The 22,897-nt window shown below is 40.1% G+C and overlaps 1 protein-coding gene across 2 annotated transcripts in view; it reads left to right on the top strand.

Moving 5' to 3' along the window:
- LOC148327759 (acid-sensing ion channel 1) overlaps positions 1 to 22,897 on the top strand; it is a 191,442-nt gene that overhangs the window by 155,001 nt on the left and 13,544 nt on the right. For both annotated transcript variants that reach the window (XM_088308947.1, XM_088308946.1), the window contains 4 exons: positions 8,763 to 8,913; positions 10,928 to 11,055; positions 20,377 to 20,527; positions 21,876 to 21,932. In XM_088308947.1, coding sequence (XP_088165073.1) covers positions 8,763 to 8,913; positions 10,928 to 11,055; positions 20,377 to 20,527; positions 21,876 to 21,932 — 487 coding nt within the window. The remainder of the gene's footprint in view (positions 1 to 8,762; positions 8,914 to 10,927; positions 11,056 to 20,376; positions 20,528 to 21,875; positions 21,933 to 22,897) is intronic.

Here is a 22,897-nt window from a genome sequence, read left to right as displayed (position 1 = left end):
TGGATGCATCAGGATGGGCATCTGGTGTAAAAACGATGCCAAACACATTACCACAGTGGAAACATCTAACAAGACTTGCCACTATCATGGAAACTCTCCCTGACTGCAGTGTCAACTTTCCACCTAGAGAGGGTGCTTATATACTGTGAAAAAGTAACAAGTGGTTTAGCTAGAGCACAATGAACTTGTATGTGATGGCGCAACCTTTTTTTGTGATCGACGGGGCAGCCTTTTTTTCTCCGCCCTAATCGCCACCAACTGGTATTTTCCGTCCACTGCGACGAAACGAATTTGAATTGATGGTGGTCCAATCTTGTGAAGTTTCCTGCTGCCATCTAGTGGTGGGAGTTTGAAGCACGCTTGTATCTCAAATGCTTGTATCTCAAGACAGCTCCTTTCGTGAAAAACGAGTAAGTTCAGGTACTCATATCAAAAGTACTTAAGTGCTCTAATCAAGTATTTGTTCTGTGTTACTTCTCACCACTAGCCATGAAATGTTTGTCATGTGAAATATGGACCTTGTAAAACGTAACATTACACAACTACATTGACTTGGCAAGCTCATGTTTGAGTGACACCTGATATTACAAAATACATTGCCGGTTGTCTCACGGTCCTAAAATGCCTCAGGCGTATGTCTTGAAATATTTAAATGTGCCAGGGATGTGTTGCTTTTGCATTCCGAAGAGTGATGAAACAGCAGCAGCTTGTTCTACGGATAAACAGAGCAAGGGCCTGTGTTTTTTGGGAGGGACTCATGAGGGCTGCATTGATAATCGATGAAGCCTGCGTGACCTCCGGGCGTGCTAGACAAGCTGTCTGCATGAAATAGAGTCAGTCGCACTCGAGAGGCAAGCCACCCGAGGAGGTTGGAGGGGAAAGACGTACAGTCCCCCCCTTTTTTTTTTGTCATGTAGTTTTCAGGATGTATTGAGTGGAGTGCAGGGACGGCACCCTTGTTGTCAGGGCGGCTCTCACAGAGCTGTAAATGTGATTTGTTGGGAGTTATTTCCAAGAACATGCTTCACGGTGCACGGTGCACTCTGCTGACTGGAGTAGTCCCTGGTTTTATAAGCTCTAACTGATTTCTATTTATTCTCCTGTTGCTTTCTGGCTCCTCGCTCACTTTGATGGATGATTCCCCTTCTGTGTTCAGTCATGCTATAGTAAGATGAAGAGACCCCATGGAATATGTTTTTTTTTTAAGATTTTATTTTATTTATTTATTTGTTTTGGGGGTTTTTTTTGCAAAAAGGTAGACTATCATATTACCCTGCAAATGCTGAGCGGCCAATCTGGTTAAGCAAATGTCGCAAGTCTCCCGCATGGGAATGGCTTTTTCTCTCTATTCTTTTTTTCTTTGGATTTCAAGTGATGATGCCACAGGAATGCAAATTTGAAGTTCTTTATTATTCGGCGTAACCCTTTGAGATGTGCTATATTGTGAATACAGAGATAGTAATCAATTTCTGCCTCCCACTGGCGGTCAGTTTTACCTGGAGTGGCAAAGATGATAACCCCCCCGACACGCACAAAAATGTACATGCTCGCTCACACGCACACACACAGGACATAACAGGACGACTGTTGATGCTATTCATTAGGGGTAGGACGAGTCGCTTACCTCTGATTCAATTCAAATCACCAGAGCTGGGCAGTCAGTCCCGGCCGGGGGCGGAACGGTCCGGCCTCCAGCTCGGCGTATGCCCATTTTTGGGGAGGGGGGGGGCTGCCAAAATTCAAAAAAAGGTCCGATTAACAAAGGCCGACGGTTGGTTTTAGTCCGACCCACGAATCGGCCTTCATGCGTGTGATGACCCTACTTGCGGAATGGGCAGACGACAAAAATTGCCTCAGAACGCGTCAAAAGCGTTTGTGTATGAAGAGACGTGAGACTGTTAAAGAGACACCTTCCTGTTCCCTCTCCAATCAGGCATCTTCAAGAGTGAGTAGTTTGACTTTTTAGTTGTATACAATGTCAGTCGTGTTGTGGTTCATTGGGCTGACTCCCGTACCTGCAGCATGCATTCAGTTATTAACTTCTCACTTGACTTACTACTCCATCGTGCAGTCAGGTGAATTATGTTCCAGCATCCCACAATCCTAATTGGATAATTACAGTAGAAATGAATGGAGGGATAATTGCAAGCATGTCAAACTCCTTCTATACGTAAGCAGTGATCATCACGGACCTGCAAACTAGTGTTTTGACCCAAAATAACACGAGCGTCTGCGGGGGAAAAAACATTGAGATGAGGAGAACGCTTTGCTCTTGACACGTCATCAAATCCAGTTGCGGAGTCATCAAGGAAACGTCGAAGGGCTGTCTTCTTCAGATGGAATCAAATCCTGACGTATCTTGGCGAGATTGCTTTGTTTCTCCAATTTGTTTCCCGGGTGAAGGGGCAAAAACAAATTTGACAGACATTTGACAACTACCTTTCCACAGATGCAAAAGTGTGATTGCTCCTCCAGAAATTGTATCACACACTTCATTTTGATGAAGTTAAATAGTTTCATTTGAACAGGTCTAATTGATTTTCTCTTGCTCTTGTCCTTATTAAGAGTGTAGCTGATATACACAAGCATATCAGCTAACTTTGGGCGAGAAGGACCAGGGAACCAGTCCAGGGAGTATCCCACTTTTCTCACCCTGGCAGGAACAGACTCCAGTTACCTGCGATCCTAATGAAGACAAACACTACAGAAAAAGATGATATTTTAACATCGTACTTAACTTTTGCCTGTGGACCACTACTGGCAAAACTACTCTGATCAATTGTTTGAGCAATTATTGCAAAATTGCCGTTTCATTATGCTTTTGTTAACAGTGGTTCCCAACTGATTCATATCTCGAATTTCACTGTGAGGAAGCATGCATAATAGTAACGCTTGTTAGCAAATACCGCAGGCGCAATATGCCGCCGAAGAACTTCATTAGGCTTCCCAAAGTGGGCCAAAGTGGGATTCGAGGGATTGACGACCAAATAGGAACGCACTAGTTTTTGAGGGTATGCACAAAGTACTAGCATAATATGTGATTTTTTTTTTTTTCATATTTTTAGGGTTGCTTTGAACCTTGCAGTCCCGCAGGGCCACTCTGGTGAAGTCCCTGAAGAGAAATAACAAGCTTAAAATAAGCAAAATAAGGTCCCCCATTAATCACTGGTGGGCACTGCTTATCATCTTAAAAGGTTATGGTGTTTGTGCTGTTTTTTTATTCCTCCCAACATTAGCATTCAACTGCGGCCCCACTTTCCGAGGTCTTTCTAACAACCTGATAAATAAAAGTGCAATATTCATTCTATTTAATGGCCCTGTTTTTCTCCCACCGTCTCCCGTGGGAAATACAAAAAGTCAGTGACTCTTTGCCAAGCTGCTCATCGGTAACTTGTCGCTTCTTGTTTTTTTTACACTGGAATTATGAAAAGTAAATCTCGGGATGAGCGCAACAAATTTCCGAGTTTTAGTAAATAACGGAAAGGGAAATTAACAGGTTGTAGATTAGTTATGTTGCCACCCAATGACTTGGCATGAATTCGACAGCGTTATATGCAGACTAAAAAACAAATCAGAGTTGTTCAAATGTTGACAGCTGCATGCACCTTTTTCTCAGATTCGCTTCAGTGAGTGGCAAGAGTCATTTGCGAGCTTAGTCTTGAGTTGTTGCCATCCTTTTGCTGTTTTTTAGCGTGCTATTTTTTCTTCTTCACCCCCTGCGCTTGTAGTAGCCACTCGCCTTGTAATTAAACTTAACAAAAGCATCGGGCTCATAGTCGAGGGGGAGATGATGAGAGATGATGATGATGTCTTATTTGCATGAGCGAGGACCACCCCCTTGAAACAGGTTTATTTGAGTGAGTAGCAAATGGGAGCGTGTTAAGTGTTCGAGCCTTTTAGAATTGAAAACAAAGCAGCATGTCTGCTTTAAACCTTCCGTTGAGGTGTGTAGATCTGATTTATTTGCACTATTGGATGTGTATTCGATGAACTGACACCACTGATAGGCATTTGTGTGCAACCAAGATCGTCTCGGTGTATTTTTTCTTCTTTTGCGTGACATTGTCTTCTCAGCTTTCCCCTTGATATCAATGTCAGCGACAGGGATCGGGGTTCCTTGGCAACTTTGTGGGAGGATGGCTTGTGTCTCCGTGTGGCGCTCGCTCAGGGTCTGATCGCCCAGAGCGGTCTCAACACTCTCAGGCTGTCACTTTGTGAATTATTCAGCCAAGACGATAGCATTTTTCGATGACACAAATGGGTCGATGACGCCTGTTGTGTTTTCGCACAGGCGGGCTCCATCTGATACAGTCATTCTAAATGAAAGCTGCGCGTGCAATGTGACTGCAATATGGGTTTTATAAGCAAAGCTGCTTTGGGATTACAAATATTTGCTAAATTTTTATGCTAAATGGACAAAAGTAAGCACAGTAGCACCGGCCCCTGCTACCTACTTAATTAGGTTTTCTTTGAGGATCACCTTCAAGCTTTTTGTGTTGGGCATCAAGAGAAATATCACACACTCCTCCTTTGTGATTGGTTTGATTGTAAGGGAGGATAAACCTTCACTTTGACGCTTTGCTTTGAGGAACCTCGGATGAGCTTCTCAATTGGCAGACATGTGAAGAAAAGAAACCTCCACAAAGACTCCTACCCGCCCGTCCCAAGGTCACCATGGGTTCCCCTCCCTCTGCTGCTACACTTGACTCGATGTAGACGGTTACCACAGCAACTCAGCCTTACTCTGAAGTTAGTCTCAACACTATTAACATGTACACGCAGGTTGCTGACAGGGAGACTTATCTGGGATAAATAGACATTGGGGAATTGTGCCTGTTACAGCAGCGAAGATGTGCAACAAGTCACCTCCTCGATGCTGTGCACTAAATTGTCTTCGAGGGATTAAATGACAGAAAATCGACTTTATATTCAATTAGCTCAAGTTAGCCAGTATTGGCTTGCACTCGCCATTTATTTGCAGTTTGGATGTGTCATGATCTGTATTGTTTTTGGTTTAGTGTTTAGGTTCATGTTTTTTCCTCGTGTTTGGTGTGTCTCGTCATGTTCATTGTGTCCCCCTGTGTTTGTCTATCCAAGCCCCAGTGTTAACCAATCAGGTCCTTCCAACCCTTTGTGTCTTGTCCAGGTGCTCCTCGTTGTCTCGTCAATTTATATTTAGTCCCCTGTTTTCTTTCAGTTCTTGTCGGTGCATTGCCCTTGTCAGCTGTCCTTGTCAGATGTCTGTGTCCGTGGATATGTCCGTTGTCCTCCTGTCTGTCTCGCTTTATTTTCAGTTTAGTCAAGTCCTTGCGTTTTGTCACTCCCAGTTGTTTTGTACTTTTATGGTTTTTGATTAAATACCCTTTAAGTTTCCCCTGCCTCGCTTCCCTTCTTTTTTTGGGTCCTCCTCTTCGTCAACCTCCACCGCAAAACCTGACAGGATTTAGGGGGGTAAGGAGATCTCAGAATCATCAATAACTCCACGAAAGGTTGCTATTTTGGTCCACAGTCTTTTTTTTTTCCAAAGTCACTTGAGGGTCTGGAAAAGTTAAAAAATATAGAGAAAATGCTGATAAGTTGCCAGCACAGAGTAAGCCGCTCGCTTCATCGAAATGATCCAGCACCATCCCCAGTCGACATGATAAAGAAATGTCTTGCTCGGCATTTAAACCACCCCTAAAACACTTGAATATCATTTCCAACACATCTTACAACATTACTCGGAAAAATAAATGGCTTACAGAGTATTTGATTTCGATAAAATGCGCAGGAAGTGCACATGTACATACTAATAATTCAGGCTGGGCCTACAAAGAGAGCAAATGAGTTTTTCGTTTAACAATACTTCCTTCTCACCGATTACTATTTCCGTATTAGCCTGGGCTTTAGTAGCAGCATCCTATGGCTTTATGAGAGAGCATAAAATGTTCAAATCAAGGAGTTATTCAGCGAATAGCTGAGGATAGGTTGCGCAGAAAAAAGTGTTTAGTTGCTTTGTGAATAACGAGGGGGTTACCACATGCAACTATATTACTGTTTAATAGTACGTATTCCAAAATGTAAACTGTGCTGCTTTGAATCAAAATGGCTTACTTCTTCAATATTGGGGATGGTTCCTTCAGACTTTTTCATATGGCCTGTTATGATTGACATGTACAACAAATATCATGTTGATCAGAGATACGAGTGTCAGGCAAATATATTCAAACTTTCCAGGGGGCGCTACCAAGTGGGTTATGGGACCCTTAAGATAAAAATAAATAAATAAACAAACATTTTTACCAGGATATGCTCTTGCGAAAAATGTTCTTTCATATATAATATTATTCCATAAATGCGAATAAAAGGCCTTCTCTTCCTTCTTATTGGGATGGATAACACATTTGTGAGATATAACTGACTTCATGCTTATGTTGTACAAGGGCCATCGTGAGTGCAAACAGCATTGTTGCTTTCTCATTTTGAACGAAACAGCGTCTCTATTGTCCTTGATAATCGTTTGCTTGTTAAACAAATGATCCGTTTGTTTCGGATGTCATGGCTTTTCATTCAGCTCATCTCGCTACACTTTGTGTGGTTGTAAAGCATAATTAGCAGGTGAGATGCCACCAGATTTCCTGGCGCGATATCGCAAAGCGTGATGATGAACCATGATGTGATGAAGGTGAGGGGAGCATTTTGAAGGGTATTAAAATCAATGTCGTGTGTCTCCCCACCACCTACCCTTGAGAGTCTGCGTGGTGCACACACTCTGGACCCACTTGCAAGATTACGACTCATGGGGGTTAAGATCGGGGATGTCGATTGTGGCTATGTAAAGCCCTTTGAGACTGTCTGTGATTAAGGGCTATACAAATAAAATTGACTTGACTTGACTCATAGGATTTATTGCTAATTTTAGTCTCAAGTGCTCTTTAGTGTCCTAATTGGTAATCAGACACGCGTAACCTTACCTGGACGTCCATCCATCCGCTCTCTTCCGCTTATCCGAGGTCGCGTCGCAGGGACAGCAACTTAAGTGGGGAAGCCCAGATTTCCCTCTCCCAAGCCACATCCTCTAGCTGAGGCGCTCCCAAACCAGCTGGGAGAGGTAGTCTCTCCAGCATGTCCTATCTCATCCTCGGGGCCTCCTCCCAGTGGGACATGCCTCACCGGGGAGGCGTCCAGGTGGCATCCTGGAAAGGTGCCCGAGGCACCTTATCTGGCTCCTCTCATTGTGGAGAAGCGGCGGCTCAGCTCTGAGCGCCTCCCGGATGACCAAGCTTGTCACCTTATCTCAAAGGGAGAGCTCCGACACCCAGCAGAGGAAACTAATTTTGGCCGCTTGTATCCAGGATCTTATTCTTTTGGTCACGAAACACAGTTCCCACGTGACCACGTGAGCATTGTAGTCACCCAGACAATGGAGTCCTCAGATGGAACACTCCTAACTGGACAGAATTTGTTTGCTTTTTTTATCTCATAGATCTGCAGTATTTGCCATGACATTTGAGTAGTTTGTCATAACTGGTCGGCTTGCAAACTATCAAAATAGCATGACTTTGAGGAAACAAACAAAAAAAAAAACTGCAACAATGATCAGCCCCTCAAAACGCCATTTTCTTGGTGAATCTTAAACTGATCATCAAACTCAGCAAAAAGACTTTCTACTAGTGTTAAGGGCAGATATTTTTTTGTTTTGGGGTGGGTGAGGGTATTCTATGTACAGGTTTTATGAAATACCAATATTATTTTTATGATTATGAACTTTATGAAACACTCACTTTAAAAAAAAAGGTGAATTTTTGGACAAGAAGCCTAAAAGACAATTATATTTGTCACTTGAGGATCCGCAGTTTGACTCATACTCTGACCGCAAGAGAAAACTTTGTCAAGACAGCTTTGTCATTCAGTGTGACCAATCTGTCTGAAATACGTGCTTCCAATTGCGGCATATTTTGAGAAATTTTCTAGGTGGGGCTCTGCAACGTACAAGCCCTTTAATTTGCATGAATGGCTGTTACAAACCAAAATGGCCAACAAGGATCTTTGAGAATTTCACATGCGTTCTGTCATGTTAGATACGACCACCCAATTTCACGTTGATCGGGAATACTGAATTTACCATTGTCTGTTTCTGAAATGGGGCTCATTGGTCAAATTCCTTAATTCATGAAACGAGCCTTAAAAGTTGCCCAAAATTGCTGCTTCAGACCAAAATGGCTGAACTCTGAATTTTGATGATGGGTCCTGGAGACTTTTGTGTCTTTCTTACCCCATCTAACATCAATTAGCATTCCTGAAGTGTGGGTGTTTTTTTTTTCTAACTTTCCAAAGGTAGTTGGATTGAGTGAAATTTGGAGAGTTTTATACCCTTGTGCAGAAATGGTTGCTGTTTATGGGAACGTTCAGGCTCCCAAAAGGACAAATAATAACACATGTCCGTTCTGTATTTGGATTTGTTTTCATGTGAATGTCAACATGAAGGTTAACTGGTTAGTTAGTGAGAGTGGATGCTTTTATAAGGGCCTCACAAATACGGTACATTGTTTTCTGGATGCTGGCCATCGCTTTCCATTTCCTAATGTCTGTTATATTCAATTATACATCCATTAGTTGACTGGCAGGCATAGTTCAGACTATAGGTCACGGCTTTGCTTTTCGCTGTGGCAACAAGAATATGGTGCACTCAATGCGTATGGAGTGTAGTGTAGTCTTTTATTTATTTTATCAGGGCTTTACGTTATAAATTCATAGTGTACGTGTTTCTTTTTCTTTGTCAGATCTTCACCCGCTATGGAAAGTGCTACACCTTCAACTCGGGTCAGGACGGGCGGCCTCTGCTGTTGACCATGAAGGGCGGCATGGGCAACGGCCTGGAACTGATGCTAGACATTCAGCAGGATGAATACTTGCCTGTGTGGGGAGAGACGGGTAAGAGCACTTCAAATTGACTCTGAATATTAGTTGCAAAAATGTTCACCTCATTACATCACTACAGGTGGTTTCAAAAAATGGTCCAAAATGTATCACCATTCACACCCTTCAACTGCAGATTCATAATGACTCCATTGTCATTATTTACAGCATTTTTCCTGGTGGCTAAAATTAAAACAGAGGTGGGACCATTCTGCTCATTCTATTAGAATGCTGTTCAGATGATAATAGTTTTTATAATATCAAAACGTTTTCCAGCCAGAGGCAGGCAGAAATTAGGTTGAGGCCAGGTCCAGAAAGTGTGATTTTATTTTGGAGAGTAGCAGTTGCCAAGGCATTGGTAACGTTGAATCAACTACCATTTTACATATGAGTCCTCAAATATCAGAAGAGATGGAATCTGCACAATTGAACTTTTATGTATTTACAGTAATACATACAATATGTCATAATAACAAGACAAATTCAATGATCAAAAAATTATTTGATAACTGTAATTTTACATGTTCATTATTGTTCAATGTTCACACAGACATTAGTTAACTTCTGAGCCCATTGGAATTCTGTTGATAGTCAAAGCAGCAGCACAATAGAATACAAAAAATGTCTCAAGCTCCCTTACCCCAGCACCACACCCACTTTAGCATGACATCCACATATAGTAGACGTAATTTCCCATTTTGTTTGCCGTTTTTGCTGAGTAGGTTGAGTTGAACATTTGGCCGCCTCGCGACCACATCACACGCATGAGGGCCACCTCCGGCCTTGTTTAATCAAGCCCTTTTTTAAAATTAGTCACGCATACATGGCGGTCCAGCCAGGCCGCAGGGCCGGACCGTTCTGACCCTGGAAAGGACTGCCCAGCTCTGTTCATTTAGTACCTTGTTTTTAAATGCCTACTTGCTTTGTTTGTTTGTTAGGTAAGTGGCCAGTTTGTGAGTTTAGTTAGCTATTTAATTGGTTAATTTCTTAGCTATTTCATTGAGCTAGTTGGGGGAGAAATGTTTTTTTATAAGATAGATAGCTCATGTGTTACTTACTTGGTTAGTTAAATAATTAGAGATCATGTGGTGAGCTAGTTTTTTTGTATAATTTTGTATGTTAGCATGTTGTTTTATTAGCCTGTTTGTTAGCCAGTTGGTTTATTATGCAGTTTGCCATTTATTTGTTTGTTAGGTTGCTTTGCACATAGTTAGCTAGTCTGTTACTACATAAGCTCGTTCGTTCGTGTTAATTTGCCAGTTTGCTCTTTAGTTTGTTTGTTAGCTCTTTTGTTACTTTATTGTGATGATCAATTTGTAAGTTCTGTGGTTTGTTACTTAGTTAAATGGATTGTTAGTTTGTTAGTGGGCTTGTTTGGTTGCTATTACAATATAACAATAGATATAATGAAACTAACATTTAAAACAAAACAAATATGATTCAGGCATAAGGTTATATATAATGATATCATTCCATGTTGCCGGGCTCTTTAATTGAAAGTAGCCTGACACTTTTACTTCAAAGGCGATAACGAGCATTAAGCGGTGCGGAAAATGCAGTAGGAAGTAGACATCCTACACATGAATGAATCCCAGCTGCTCCGCTATGGCTTTTCTTAGCAGCCAAAAAATAAATAAAAATCCACAGTACACTGCTTCGCTCGCTATAAATGTCTCCATTAAACCACTCAAACAAGTGTTATTTATGCATTTTCCCACTGAGGACACACCAAACATCGATGTCAAATGGAAGTACAGTAAAACCCCCTACTGGCAGGGCCAAGCTATGCTACAAATTGTGACATATTGACCAATTGACATTGCCTCCCAAAAAAATTCTGAATTGTCTATATTAATGGGTTAAACTGTAACTATACCACAAGCTACGATTCGAAACACTTTAATATAATTTCAAACTCATCTTAATATTTGCATTAAAATAAACCAGCCGTTGCTCTTCCCCAAATAATTCATATGCAAGTTACAGCTGAGTAGGTCTTTTCTACCTAAAGCTCTGTTTTCGTCAACAGACGAGACATCATTTGAAGCCGGCATCAAGGTTCAGATCCACACGCAGGATGAGCCGCCGTTCATCGATCAGCTGGGATTTGGGGTGGCGCCGGGCTTCCAGACCTTTGTCTCCTGTCAGGAACAACGGGTAAGTCTTAGCCAAGATGATGAATGGACTTTGTTTTGTCAGCTAATTTGTTAGGTTGGTTATTGTTAGCTGGTTGTTTGGTTGGTTATCTAATGTATAAATGTGTGAGCTACTATTAACTGGTGTCATGCATTTACTTTTTTGTTACTTAAGTAGCTTGAAATTGTTGGTTGGTTAGTTTGTCAGTTTTTTGGCTTGTTGGTTAGCTATTTGATTATTTATATCATCTGTTAGTTTGTGAGATACTATTTTGGGTTAGTTCACCAGTTAGTTGGTATGTCCTTTAGTTAGTTTGTTTGTGGCCCGACAGGTGGCTGCTCATTGTGAGAAATTTAATTGGTATTCATGTCCATGTGTAATGAAAGATTGGAGCGAAGAAAATGACCGATGTGGCATCCTTAAATTGATTCAATGGCACCACCGACTGTTGTGGAGTGCGGGTTTACAGACGTTTGTGTGTGAATCTGCAAGTCGGAAATTTTGCGGCAATAGTAACGTGAGATTGTGCCAAAAGTCAACTATTTGTCAGTTTTCTGTTGGCCTTTTTGTTTCCACTTGCATTGGAAGAGAGGCGATGACTCTCCGGTTTTCAATAAAACGAGTCTGTCGGACGCATTAGACCTTTTGGCATGATTGTACCCATTTTAATCAGCCACATAAACCTGTTTATTGTCCCAGCCATTACAGCAGTGATGAATTTCAGGGTTCTGTTCGGGACCTTCCCCATCAGACGTGCCTGATGCAGCCCTGGCTGGGGTCCCAGCAGCAATCACACACTCTTGCAGCCTCACACTTTGCCTTGCCGCACAACCATCTGTTTGAATCTTTCTTCTCGGTCCCCACATCACATAAGCACAGAGCTTTTTACAAACACATTCATTTAACATTCAAACATGCGGTTATACCCTCTGTGGCTTTAATTACAAGCGTAAGGAATTTAAAATGTTTTGGACCTGCACAAATTGTAATACAATTGCTGGGTGTCAGGAAAGGCATTATATAACTGAGCCGAGGAGAAAATCCCAAGAAACATTTTTTCCAGTTCTGATCCATGGAAACTGCTGGGACAAAAAAAATCTAATTTGAGCGCAAAAGAAATGAACAATGAAAATCAAAAGCAAGCTCGCTACATCACTTGAAGTAACAGTTTGCAATTATATTTGCTCCCACCCAAAAAAAGAAAAATAATTTTCATGGTACATTAGTTTATAATTGGTACAATACCATATAGATGGTGTAGCCTTGTATCATTCACTTAATGTTGCCTTCTACAAAACTCTGGCACACTGTCAATACAACCGCAAAAATTCTATTACAATTCTGTATTTCCAAATTCACAGAAGTCTGAAAAGCACATTTACTACTCTATGATATTGCTTAACAAGCCTACATTGCCGCTGTAAGTTATATGAGCTATGGTTGGCTGGCTAATTTGTCAGCTAGCTAGTTTGTTAGTTAGTGAGCTACTCTAACTTAGTAAAATGTCAAATGGGACATTTTTGTTAATTTTATGACCATTTTGTTACTGTCTAACAAATTCTGCAAGAAACAACTTGACCTCTCTCTCTGTCATTTTTCTTCTTTTATCCCTTTCTTCCGCTTTTCTTCCATGCCCCCTGGACAATTTTGGTAATTTTGGCGTGATTACAAAGTTCTCTGGAGTCATGAATAAATAAATCTGCCCCTCCCCCCTACAGATAGCGAGCAGTGTTCCGATCAGCCAGAAGATGTAGTATTTGATATTAAAATTGGGCATTGCTTTACATTTTAATGTATGTTAGCTGTTCATATTCAGGTTAGTTGTCAAGTTATTTCAAATATGCTCAGCTTCCCTACTTGTAACTAATTCATTCTTCCCCAGAAGAGTTTATGTGGATTTTATTCAATGATCAACCATTATTTTTCTTCTGTCTCTTTATTTTAGATTTCAGTAGTTTGACAGTTTATCAAGAAGTTTCATTCTTTACATTAGTCACTGTCAATGAGGTGCATTTCAGTGCATTTGCAAAATATTCTTACATCCATCATCTTGAGCCGCTTATCCTCACAAGGGTTGGGGGCGTGCTGGAGCCCATCCCAGCCATCTACAGGCAGCAGGTGGGGTACACCTTGAACTGGTTGCCAGTCAATCGCAGGACACTAAGACAAATGACCACTTACTTAGAATCACACCGAGAGACAATTTAAAGCGTCCAATCAACCTACCATGTATGTCTTTGGAATGAAAACTGGAGTAACCGGAGAAAACCTACATAGGCATGGGGAGAACATGCAAACTCCAGACAGGAAGGCCGGAGGCCGGAATCAAACGCTGCATCCGCAACTGCAACTTTAAAAAATATAATATATAAAAATAACATGAGAAAAGGTCTTGCTTTGAAAAAGTTTAAGCACGATAGTAACAGAAGAGCAAATTGATGAGCAATTTTTCTTATCAATGACTTAATTTGAGGTGCAATTTAATAATTTTAAGGAGCATTTTTTCCCTATTATTCCCAGGAACTTGAAGCAAGGGGGTTATTAAACAATAAAAACAATATAACAGGGCAGTTGAATGTAGGGATGCAACTATCAAATATTTCAGTATTCAAGTATCCTACTGAAAATTCTCAGTAGGATACTTGAATACTGAAACATTTGATAGCTGAATCTCTGTCAATAATCCCAGCCATTCGCAGCAATTGAGAAACAATTTACGACAGGTTGAAAATAATGTTCTGTAAGTTGGAAATCACTGGTTAAGCGTCTTAAAAACCCCGTTGCCCCCCTATGGTACTTCCACACCTGCGGATGCCTGAGCATTATTACATTAAGCAGTCTGCCTGTGAAGGCTTGTGGAGGTGATTTTGTGTTCCAGTGGTTCAGAGAGTGCGCATCTGCATTCAGGCAGATACTATGCTACGGTGTAGCTTGTTTGCTATAAAGGGGGCACAGATTAAATGACACAGAGGATGGGACACATTTGGGAGGACTCAGTCACTCCTCATCTACACTTGACTTGTGCGTGTGGGCAGGCTGTGAGGGGAGATTTTTGCATGCCATCAGAGTCTGCAGAAGGATGTCGCTTCTTGTTATTCTCTACGCTTCGCGCAGTAGTCCGTTAAAGGCGACATATTATGCTTTATTTTTTCAAAAGAGTTCCCCGGTGCCTTGTTAACATGTCTGTAGCATAGTTTCATCAAAGTAGCCTAAGGATCTGGAATTGTAGAAATATTTCTTGCTATGGTGGAATTGGCTCGTTTTCTGATAGAATCTGTCAGCCTTTGCCCTTAGCCTCATACGGCAGGGCCAAAAATGAAATCACTCTGTTTACTATGTTCAAGCCATTATTGTCTAACGTGTATAACCATACCCCCACCAAGGTTATTTTAAAAACTAATGAAATAACAAACTAAAATTTAAAAAACATTTCTGTTAATGAAATAAAAATGAAAATGCTTTAAAAAAAAAAAGTGAAGTGAAGTGAAGCTACATTTCACGTTTACATAACTATAATTATAGCGAGAATGTCCTTCGTTTTTATCTTTAGAGATTAATTTAACACACAAGCCTTTAGAGTTTATTTTAAATGCATTTATTTCTATATTGTTGCACGGCCATAAAACGAAAGTCGAACAGTCGTCTGGGAGTTGTTGTAGCCCTCTAAATGTGTGTCACGAAGAAGTGACGTCAGCAAGTAGCTGTCAGGTTTGCGTGGAGGTTGAGGGGGAGGAGGACCCAAATGCAGGGAAGCGAGCCAGATGTAACTTAAATGGAAATTTAATGTAAAAAAAAAAGCAACCAAAGCACTGGGACAAATTATAATAACAAAAGTACAAAATAGTCCACAAAAGACAAGGACTAGATTTAGCTTTGACAAGGCGAGACAGGCACGAGGACCACTAACAGTGACATTGAAATGGAATTCTGACAAGGACAACGAACTGACAAGAACTGAAAGTAAACAGGGAACTAAATCCAATGAGGAACACCTGGACAAGACACAAAGAGTTGGAGGGAACTGATTGGTTAACGCTGTGGCTTGGATAAATAAGGTGGATGCAATAAGCATGACGAGCCAGAAGACACAGGAACAAGGCAAAACATGAAACTAAAGTCAAGAACTAAACCAACAAAGCACATCGCAGGCCAATAAAAAAAGAACAACACTAGGTAAAAAGTGCTTTCCGTTTCATATGCGAAAAAAATATACGACAGTATACAAAAAAAAAACTGAATTCAATCCACAAATCTACTTTAGAAGATGGTAACACACAAGATGTCTTGGTTAGGTTCCAGCATGCCCGTGTCCCTCGTGAGGAGAAGCAGATAAGGGATGGATGAACACATTGTGACAACGTAAGCATCCACCTGAAAAGAATAAGTAAGTCTTGGATCAAAATTTTCCTCAATATGAGGTGGCCTGATAGTGAACGGGGGTGGCCAAGCCACCCTGAACCACCACATAGCTACGCCCCTGATTCCAGGGAACCAAGTCTTTGTAGAAAATACATTAAAAAGTCACTTTCAGATAATATGTCCCCTTTAATATCTTCCTCTATATTTCCCCCTAGAATCCCAGTCTTCCTTTTTTTTTTTTGTATTTTATGACCCAAATTGCGCCACGTTTATCGATTTCTGAACCCAAAGGGCTCGTACGGAGCCATAAGAATCATCCAAACAGTCTCGTAAAATGAATGATATGAGGAGACGCTTGTGAATTTTTGCCTTGTACAAAAATGCTGTTTTCTTTCCATAGTGCTAAATGCAGCGGAATTAAACGTCTCTCTCACAGGGAAAAGCCCCCCCTCTGTCAAGTTGTGGCAACCGTTATTGCCATTAAAAAGTATGGCCAGTCTAACTTGGAAAGAGAGTTGTTTACATTCCACAGCTCGCATGTGAAACATAATGAGCTTCACATTTCAGAACACTTGACTGTGAAAACATCATGACGCTTAAATACCGCCAGTGAACCGTGCTGCAAATGTTAATGTCAATACAACACCGGATGTTAATTGGTGTTTTTGTTCACTTCCAGCAACTCATCAAATAAGCATGTTTGCCAAATTGTATGTTTGTAGTTCACTTAACTGGAATAAACACTCACCGACAATCAGAATCGCTATTCTGAAATTGTTTTTCATCTGTGAATGTTCAAGTCTCTGAAGACCTCGTTTGTCAGCACACTCTGGTAGATGGATATGAATTTCCTCTGTTTAATTCCAGGATACACACCCATACCAATAATATGGCCCAAATTGTGCATTTTCTCTCCATTGCAATCAAAGTCATCAAAGGCCTGATTATTGAATGTTTGTAAAAGATTATCCATGTTACATGGTGGGTTGAGAGTGACTTTTCCTCCTCAATCTGCTTGCAACAACCGACAATCGTGAATAGTTATATAATATTTACAATCTCAAACCCTTATGAGTCTTTGCATAATCTGTACGGATTTGGGCATTTTTCCATCCTTGCAATAGAAGTCAACAAAGACCCAAATACCAAATAGATGTATGAAGATTATCCTGAATGAGCGCTCGGAAAATCGTCTAGGCTGATATTATTGAATCTGCTCAATACAGTCTTGACATCAGTGTGCTTGGGTAGTTGATTATGAATCTTGACTGCTTAAACGACATATTAACAATCTGAACAAATTTGAGAAATTCTTTCTCATTTGTGATCAAAGTCAGCAAGGACCTAATTATCAGACATCTTTGAAAGATTATCCTGATGTAATTAGTGTCGCTTAAGTTGACATCATTAATAAAAGATTCAACAAAATTCTACTGAAACAAAAAGTCCTTGATGGGAAAATAGGACGATGACCCAGCACTGATTCATTCATATTTCCAGAAATATACCCCACTGTGTTTTTTGCACTGCCTTTTTTAAGTTAGACTATTTAACTCCTGTAGGTGAGACACGGGGGTTTTAATAGAATATTGTAATACATCGGCACTTTAAATCACACAGCGGCTTCTAATTTACTGCCACGGGATGAATAGTTTGTACTGATGAGATGGATGCGCACACAGAGGTTGTTTACGTCCTCCTACTTCATTGAATGCATCGCACAGTCAGGCAGCTGAAGTGTAATTAATTAGTGTTAATATTTAATGTCATGCAAAATAGAAAACACACTCCACTCGCATCATTTGTCTTTTCAACCACACTAATAACAGTTCTTGTGGGATGACAGTAATTTGCTTTTTTATATTTGACTTCAATTCTAATTTTTTTTTGTTATTTTATAGTGGCATTGTAATCAGTCAGATGAGCCATCCATCCATCTTTAATACCGCATATCCTCACAAGGATGCGGTTGTGCTGCAGACTTTCCCATCTGACGTTTAGAAAAGAGGTGGGGTAATTCCTGCACAAATCGCCAGTCACAGACAAACATTCGGTCAATTGTTGTCTTTAAGATAACATGCATGTTTTGGGAATGTTTGAAGAAGTCGGAGTTCCTGGAGAAATCACATCCAAATATAATGTATTTGTTTCATTTTAATTTCCATGCGATTTTTATTTCTAAAAAACATCTTATCAAAAAGAGAGCCGTTCTTAAACTTCTTACTGAATGCTAATCTCAATATGTTTGTAGTATTTTATTTAGATGATTTCATAAAATAAACATCCCTTTTTCTTAGTTTTTTAAATTGTTTCTGTTGTCATTTTGTAATGAAAAACTGAGCAATTTTCTTTTGTAATACATGGCTTCATTTATTATATGATATTTACAATATTTACGTAATGTGTTTATTTCATTTTTAAAACTTTATAAAGTGTGAAACTTCACTGTTCTGTTTGTATTGCTATTTTGTTCATCTGTTTTCTCTTTATTATTTATGCATTTTTTTCAAATATAAATACCATTATCTTATTAAAAAAATGCAGACCTTTAAAATCATATTTTCATTGGTTTTTCTTCATTGTTGCTATGATTTTTTTTTTTTTAATTGCTGCTTTTTTTTCCTGGCACTCCTGTTTCCTCCCACATTCCAACATGCGTGGAGACTCTAAATTGTCTGTAGGTGTGCATGTGTTAATGTTTGTGCGACCCTAGGGAGGACAAGCGATTCAGAGAATATAGGAATGTTTCCATCATTCTATAAGAAAAATCGCGATCATGAAACCTTTAACATTCATTTTATTTTTCAGCATTTTTGAGAAATTGCTTGCCCTTTAATATACCAAAGAATTTGTTCACAGCTCATAACAAGGAAGTGGTACAAGGACTTCAATATAGAGCTCAACCTTCCTATAACTCAGTAGTGGACGGTCAAGGCCTTCAAGGCCTTCTCTGCTGGCGTAACATAATCAAGTAATTATGATCATATTCATGTCATAATATATCGTAGTGTTGAGTTATTACGTTAGAGTTTTTAATCCAATCAGAATTCAGCTAGCTCGTGTTGCCAGGCCGATTTCATAATACCCGTAGCCGTCTGAGGCCTTCGGATCCAATCGTGCGGGCGTCTGTTCTGTGTCTCAAGGGGGCTTTTACAGTTGATAGACAGCTGCAATAGCCTATCAGATCACAAGTTGATGACAATAACACCTTCTCACTGGCCTTACATTGAAGGTGATGAACGCTCGTGTGATTGGATACTCATTGGCGGGGGGGGGCAGTGCTATGCGGAATCAACACAACTGAAAGTCATAACTGGCGACCATTCGGAAATCTAAACTATATTCTTGCTCTTTTTAAACCACAATGGCAGAAGGAGGGAAAAGTGTGAATTTAATTGCAGATACACTTGTGAGCCCGTTTTCAAGACGGCCCTTTCAAGAGAAGGTAGGTCGTCCAACTCTCACTCAGTAGTGCGTAAGTGTGTGTCTGTACATTAGTTCTCCAGCCATGGTGTCATAAATGATGCTAATATGAGGGGGATTTATTCAAGTCGGACTTCACTGAAGGCCTACGTGTGAAATGCCCGGCCCGCCACTGCTATAACTACTGATGACGATAGCTAAATAAATGGATGAATAGCAGAGTGTAGCAACTCCTGCCATGGTGTTGTGGCAAAGACGACGTTAAGTTAGACACATTCATTGAGCGCTGTCACTGCCTGTGCTGATACTGCCATCAAGCCATCCCTGTAAAAGAGAGTGATGGTCACTGTGAACATACACACACTGAATAAGCAAAGGTTAATAAAAATGAGATCTCTCTGCTAGACAAGTCACAAATAGGTTCTATCATTTGATATACGACTACATTAATCTGAGTGAGATGGTTTTTGGCCCACACTTGGCGTGTTTATTTATTGTTCTTGTCTCTCGCTTTGGCGTGTCTGCAACATTATCGCACGAAAGTCCGACTTGTCGTTGTTGGATGCAGTTTGTCAGTTTTTTCATTAATGCGGTGGCCAAATCTGCTTCACGAATATAAATTAGTGTTCTCTAAATATATCTAAATTTTTTTCCATGCATAAGTATCATAATCCCAAATTATCTTTTAAAATCAATACAACATATAATAATTAAATTGTGAAAAGAAATATAATAATGTAAAGTAATAGCGTTTTTTTTTCAGATTTATTTGTTGTTTGGGCAGACTTGCCTGTATCTCCATCACTGATGGGTATATTCCTATGACGTCAAAATGGCATGATAGGTATATCCACTCTGTGTGTTTTACGCTTCACTGGTGTGGACAGATATCCAATCTGTACTGATTGCAATCCATTTCAAAATCCCTGTTTCCTAATTGTGGGTGTGTCCGGAACTACCCCCTAAGCACGCACTGCTTCACTCCGACCATTCGGAAACTCAGATTATTGTTCAAATGCGCCGTTCAGTTCTTCAGAGTGCCCTTCCTCCACCCAGTCAATGAATATTCTCGGGACAAATTTAGCTCCGGGTTGTCCTTGCTTGCAAAACATTTGTTTGCTGATGGTTAGTTAACTCATCTTGAGTTTTATATACACACATCTACCAAGGGTATTGCTATTCTATTCTATTCTATCATACTACTGGCATCTATTGTTTTTTTAAGTTTCCAAATTATACCATTTTTATATTTTACACATGATTCAACTCTCATGTGCGGTACTTACTTAGAAATACGCGATAAAACAGATGCAAACGTGATGTAAATGTATCTATATTGTTTCTGTTTTGATGGTCTTGCTGATAATGTACAGAAAGTCAACGCTTTTCAGAAACGGGTATTTTGTGTGCAAGTCCGAGCGCAATTTTTAATACGGCATGTACAAGTTCCATGATTCACCAAACTATGAAAAAAAATCAAATCCAAATCAAAATTGTGACTTGAAGGATGCAGTGTTAATCCAGCCTAACAAGACACAAGAATTTCTCGCTCTCACCCAGCTGACCTACCTGCCGCCTCCGTGGGGTGACTGCAAGGCCACTCCGATGGACTCAGACTTCTTCAGCACGTATAGCATCACGGCCTGCCGTATCGACTGCGAGACACGCTACCTGGTGGAAAACTGCAACTGCAGGATGGTCCACATGCCTGGTGAGGAACGCTAATTGCGTTAAATTGACCAAAAGCAACACTTTTACCTTTTTGTGATGTACAGTATCATACAATACCATAAGTTATTTAAATCTCACCTAATACTTTTAATCGCCTATGTTAATGTTTACTTTGTAAATATACCATAAACTATGATCCAAAGACACTTAAATATAATTTCAAGCTCATTTTACAGCATTAGTGTTAAAAAAAATTGCGTATTGATAACTTGATTTATTATTTTGCTTATTTTTGTTTTTTTCTTTTATTTAATGCACTTGAATGCGCATGTGCAATCCACACGCAGCGAAAACTCTGTAACTTCCTGTAACAACCCAGGCTAAACTTGGCTCCTCCCAAAGAACCTAGGCTTGTCTGTCAGATGAGATGTATGACTTTTGTCAATATTGGAGGGTTATATTTGATAGTTGAATAGCTGGGTTAGGGTTCCAAAGAAAAAAAAAATTAATCGGAAACCGTTTTTTCTGTAAGGTGTTATAAGGTTATCAATATCCGTATATCATGGCGTAGGCTGCCAAATAAAGCTTTCTGCTCCCAAAAGTGTATTCAGGCAGTTGGTAGTTTAGTGGTTCACTTTCACGCAGCTCAGTTCCTATTCCTTTTGTTCTTTGCCATGGGGCCATGGTATGGCAGGCGACCATTGCAGGATGTACTTTGCCTTCCACCCTTAGTCATCTGGGATGACCTTGAACAGGATTAGCAGGTTAGAAAACGAATGAATGGATGGACAAAAGGTGCCTTTACTCAAATTAAGATGGTCATCTTGTCATGAAGAGCCACACAACAAAGAAAGAAGGAAAAGGGTGTGATGCATTTTAGCCCTTAGTGTCAATGTCGTCCGCTTTGTTGGATTGCTGCCTTCAAGGACACTCATGTCCATACATCCATTTTCTATAGCGGCTGTCCTCATTAAATTCGTAGGTGAGTCTTTCTAATCCATAGGAAGATATTTTTGACAATGGCACGATAATGTCCTATATTCTTTGATTCAGGCATCAACTACATCCACCCTTACAAGATCGATCCAATAAATACATAAAAACACAAATAATAAAGCCATAACTCTCTGTTGTGGTTGTCACATGATCATGTTTGTGCGGTAAAACAGTATGCAGAATTTCTTTTATCCAGTTTCATAATCCACTGCAAAAACTGTCCCGTGCTAATGTTCTTTACAGAACTGAAAAAAATAAGGAAATGTAAACAGTTTATTCTGGAAGTGTGTTATGTGAAAATGTAGTTAAATATGGTAACTATCTTCAGTTAAAAGTGTTAATGACTATTGCTCATATTTTTTATCCCAATTGTCCTCTACTTTGCCCTGCAGGAGACGCCCCCTACTGCACCCCTGAGCAGTATAAGGAGTGTGCAGATCCCGCCTTAGGTAAGAAATGCTCAAGATGGGTACCAAAGATGGTACTTTTTGGGCATTGACTGATTTGCGTTGGTACTTTCCGAGCACTGATTCTGGGGAAATCCAACATTGCCGTGTTTCTGTTCCAAAGCCCTTCTTTCTAAGATGTGACTATGTATATGTGTAATAACAAGCTAACATTAGCATATGCACAGTAATTGCTAAACTAAGCAAGCATGTGTGTCCGCAACATACACATTGTAAACACACAGAGAACCTGTTACTAAAACAAAATGGTCTGCTTTTGTTTATTTAATTTAGAACCCTGATCATAACATTTAATATGGTGGGCGAGAAAGACACAACAATTGCAAAAGCCACAACACAACAACATTGAACTACCGTGTTATTGTAAAGTGACTCCGCGGGATGGAAAAAGACGCAAAGCTGGAATAGTAATAAAACATTTTATTGCGTGCGCTTGTCATTGTAGCAATGTCAGAAATATGATTTACGCTGTTTTCAAATAATTTATTTGTACTGTTCCTGTAGTTTGTATGTGTGTACGACGGGTTCAACGTGTACGAGAGGACAGCTGTCACTTACCAGCCTTGTATTAGACGTTGATAATGTTGAGTAAAAGTTAAGAAAATACAAGGCTGAGGTGCTAAATTGTGGTTTTGTTTTTTGCAATTCTTGTGACCTTTCTCGACCACCGTAATTTACAGATTGGGAAAGAAAAATCACTTTGAACAAGCAACACCAGAAGATCCCGTCACCAGGCCTTTGCTAACATTGATTGCAAGGGATGGAAAATGTGGGCCGAATATCGGTTTTGAGTGTCCTACTTAAGCAGATGGTGCCAAATAGTGTCGCTTGACACCAATGTTATCAGTCTTCGAACGCTAAATCTCAGTTATTTGTCACTTTAAAACATGCCTTCAAGTCTGCTGCCTGTTTCCTAATTGACTTGCACTCTCAGACGTCCACATGAC

This window comes from Idiotropiscis lumnitzeri, chromosome 11 (genome assembly GCF_059441095.1).
Source record: "Idiotropiscis lumnitzeri isolate Australia: NSW breed Sydney's pygmy pipehorse chromosome 11, RoL_Ilum_1.0, whole genome shotgun sequence".
NCBI classification, from domain to species: domain Eukaryota; kingdom Metazoa; phylum Chordata; class Actinopteri; order Syngnathiformes; family Syngnathidae; genus Idiotropiscis; species Idiotropiscis lumnitzeri.
Note: the sequence above shows the minus strand (reverse complement) of the source record. Positions and strands in the feature narration are given on the sequence as shown.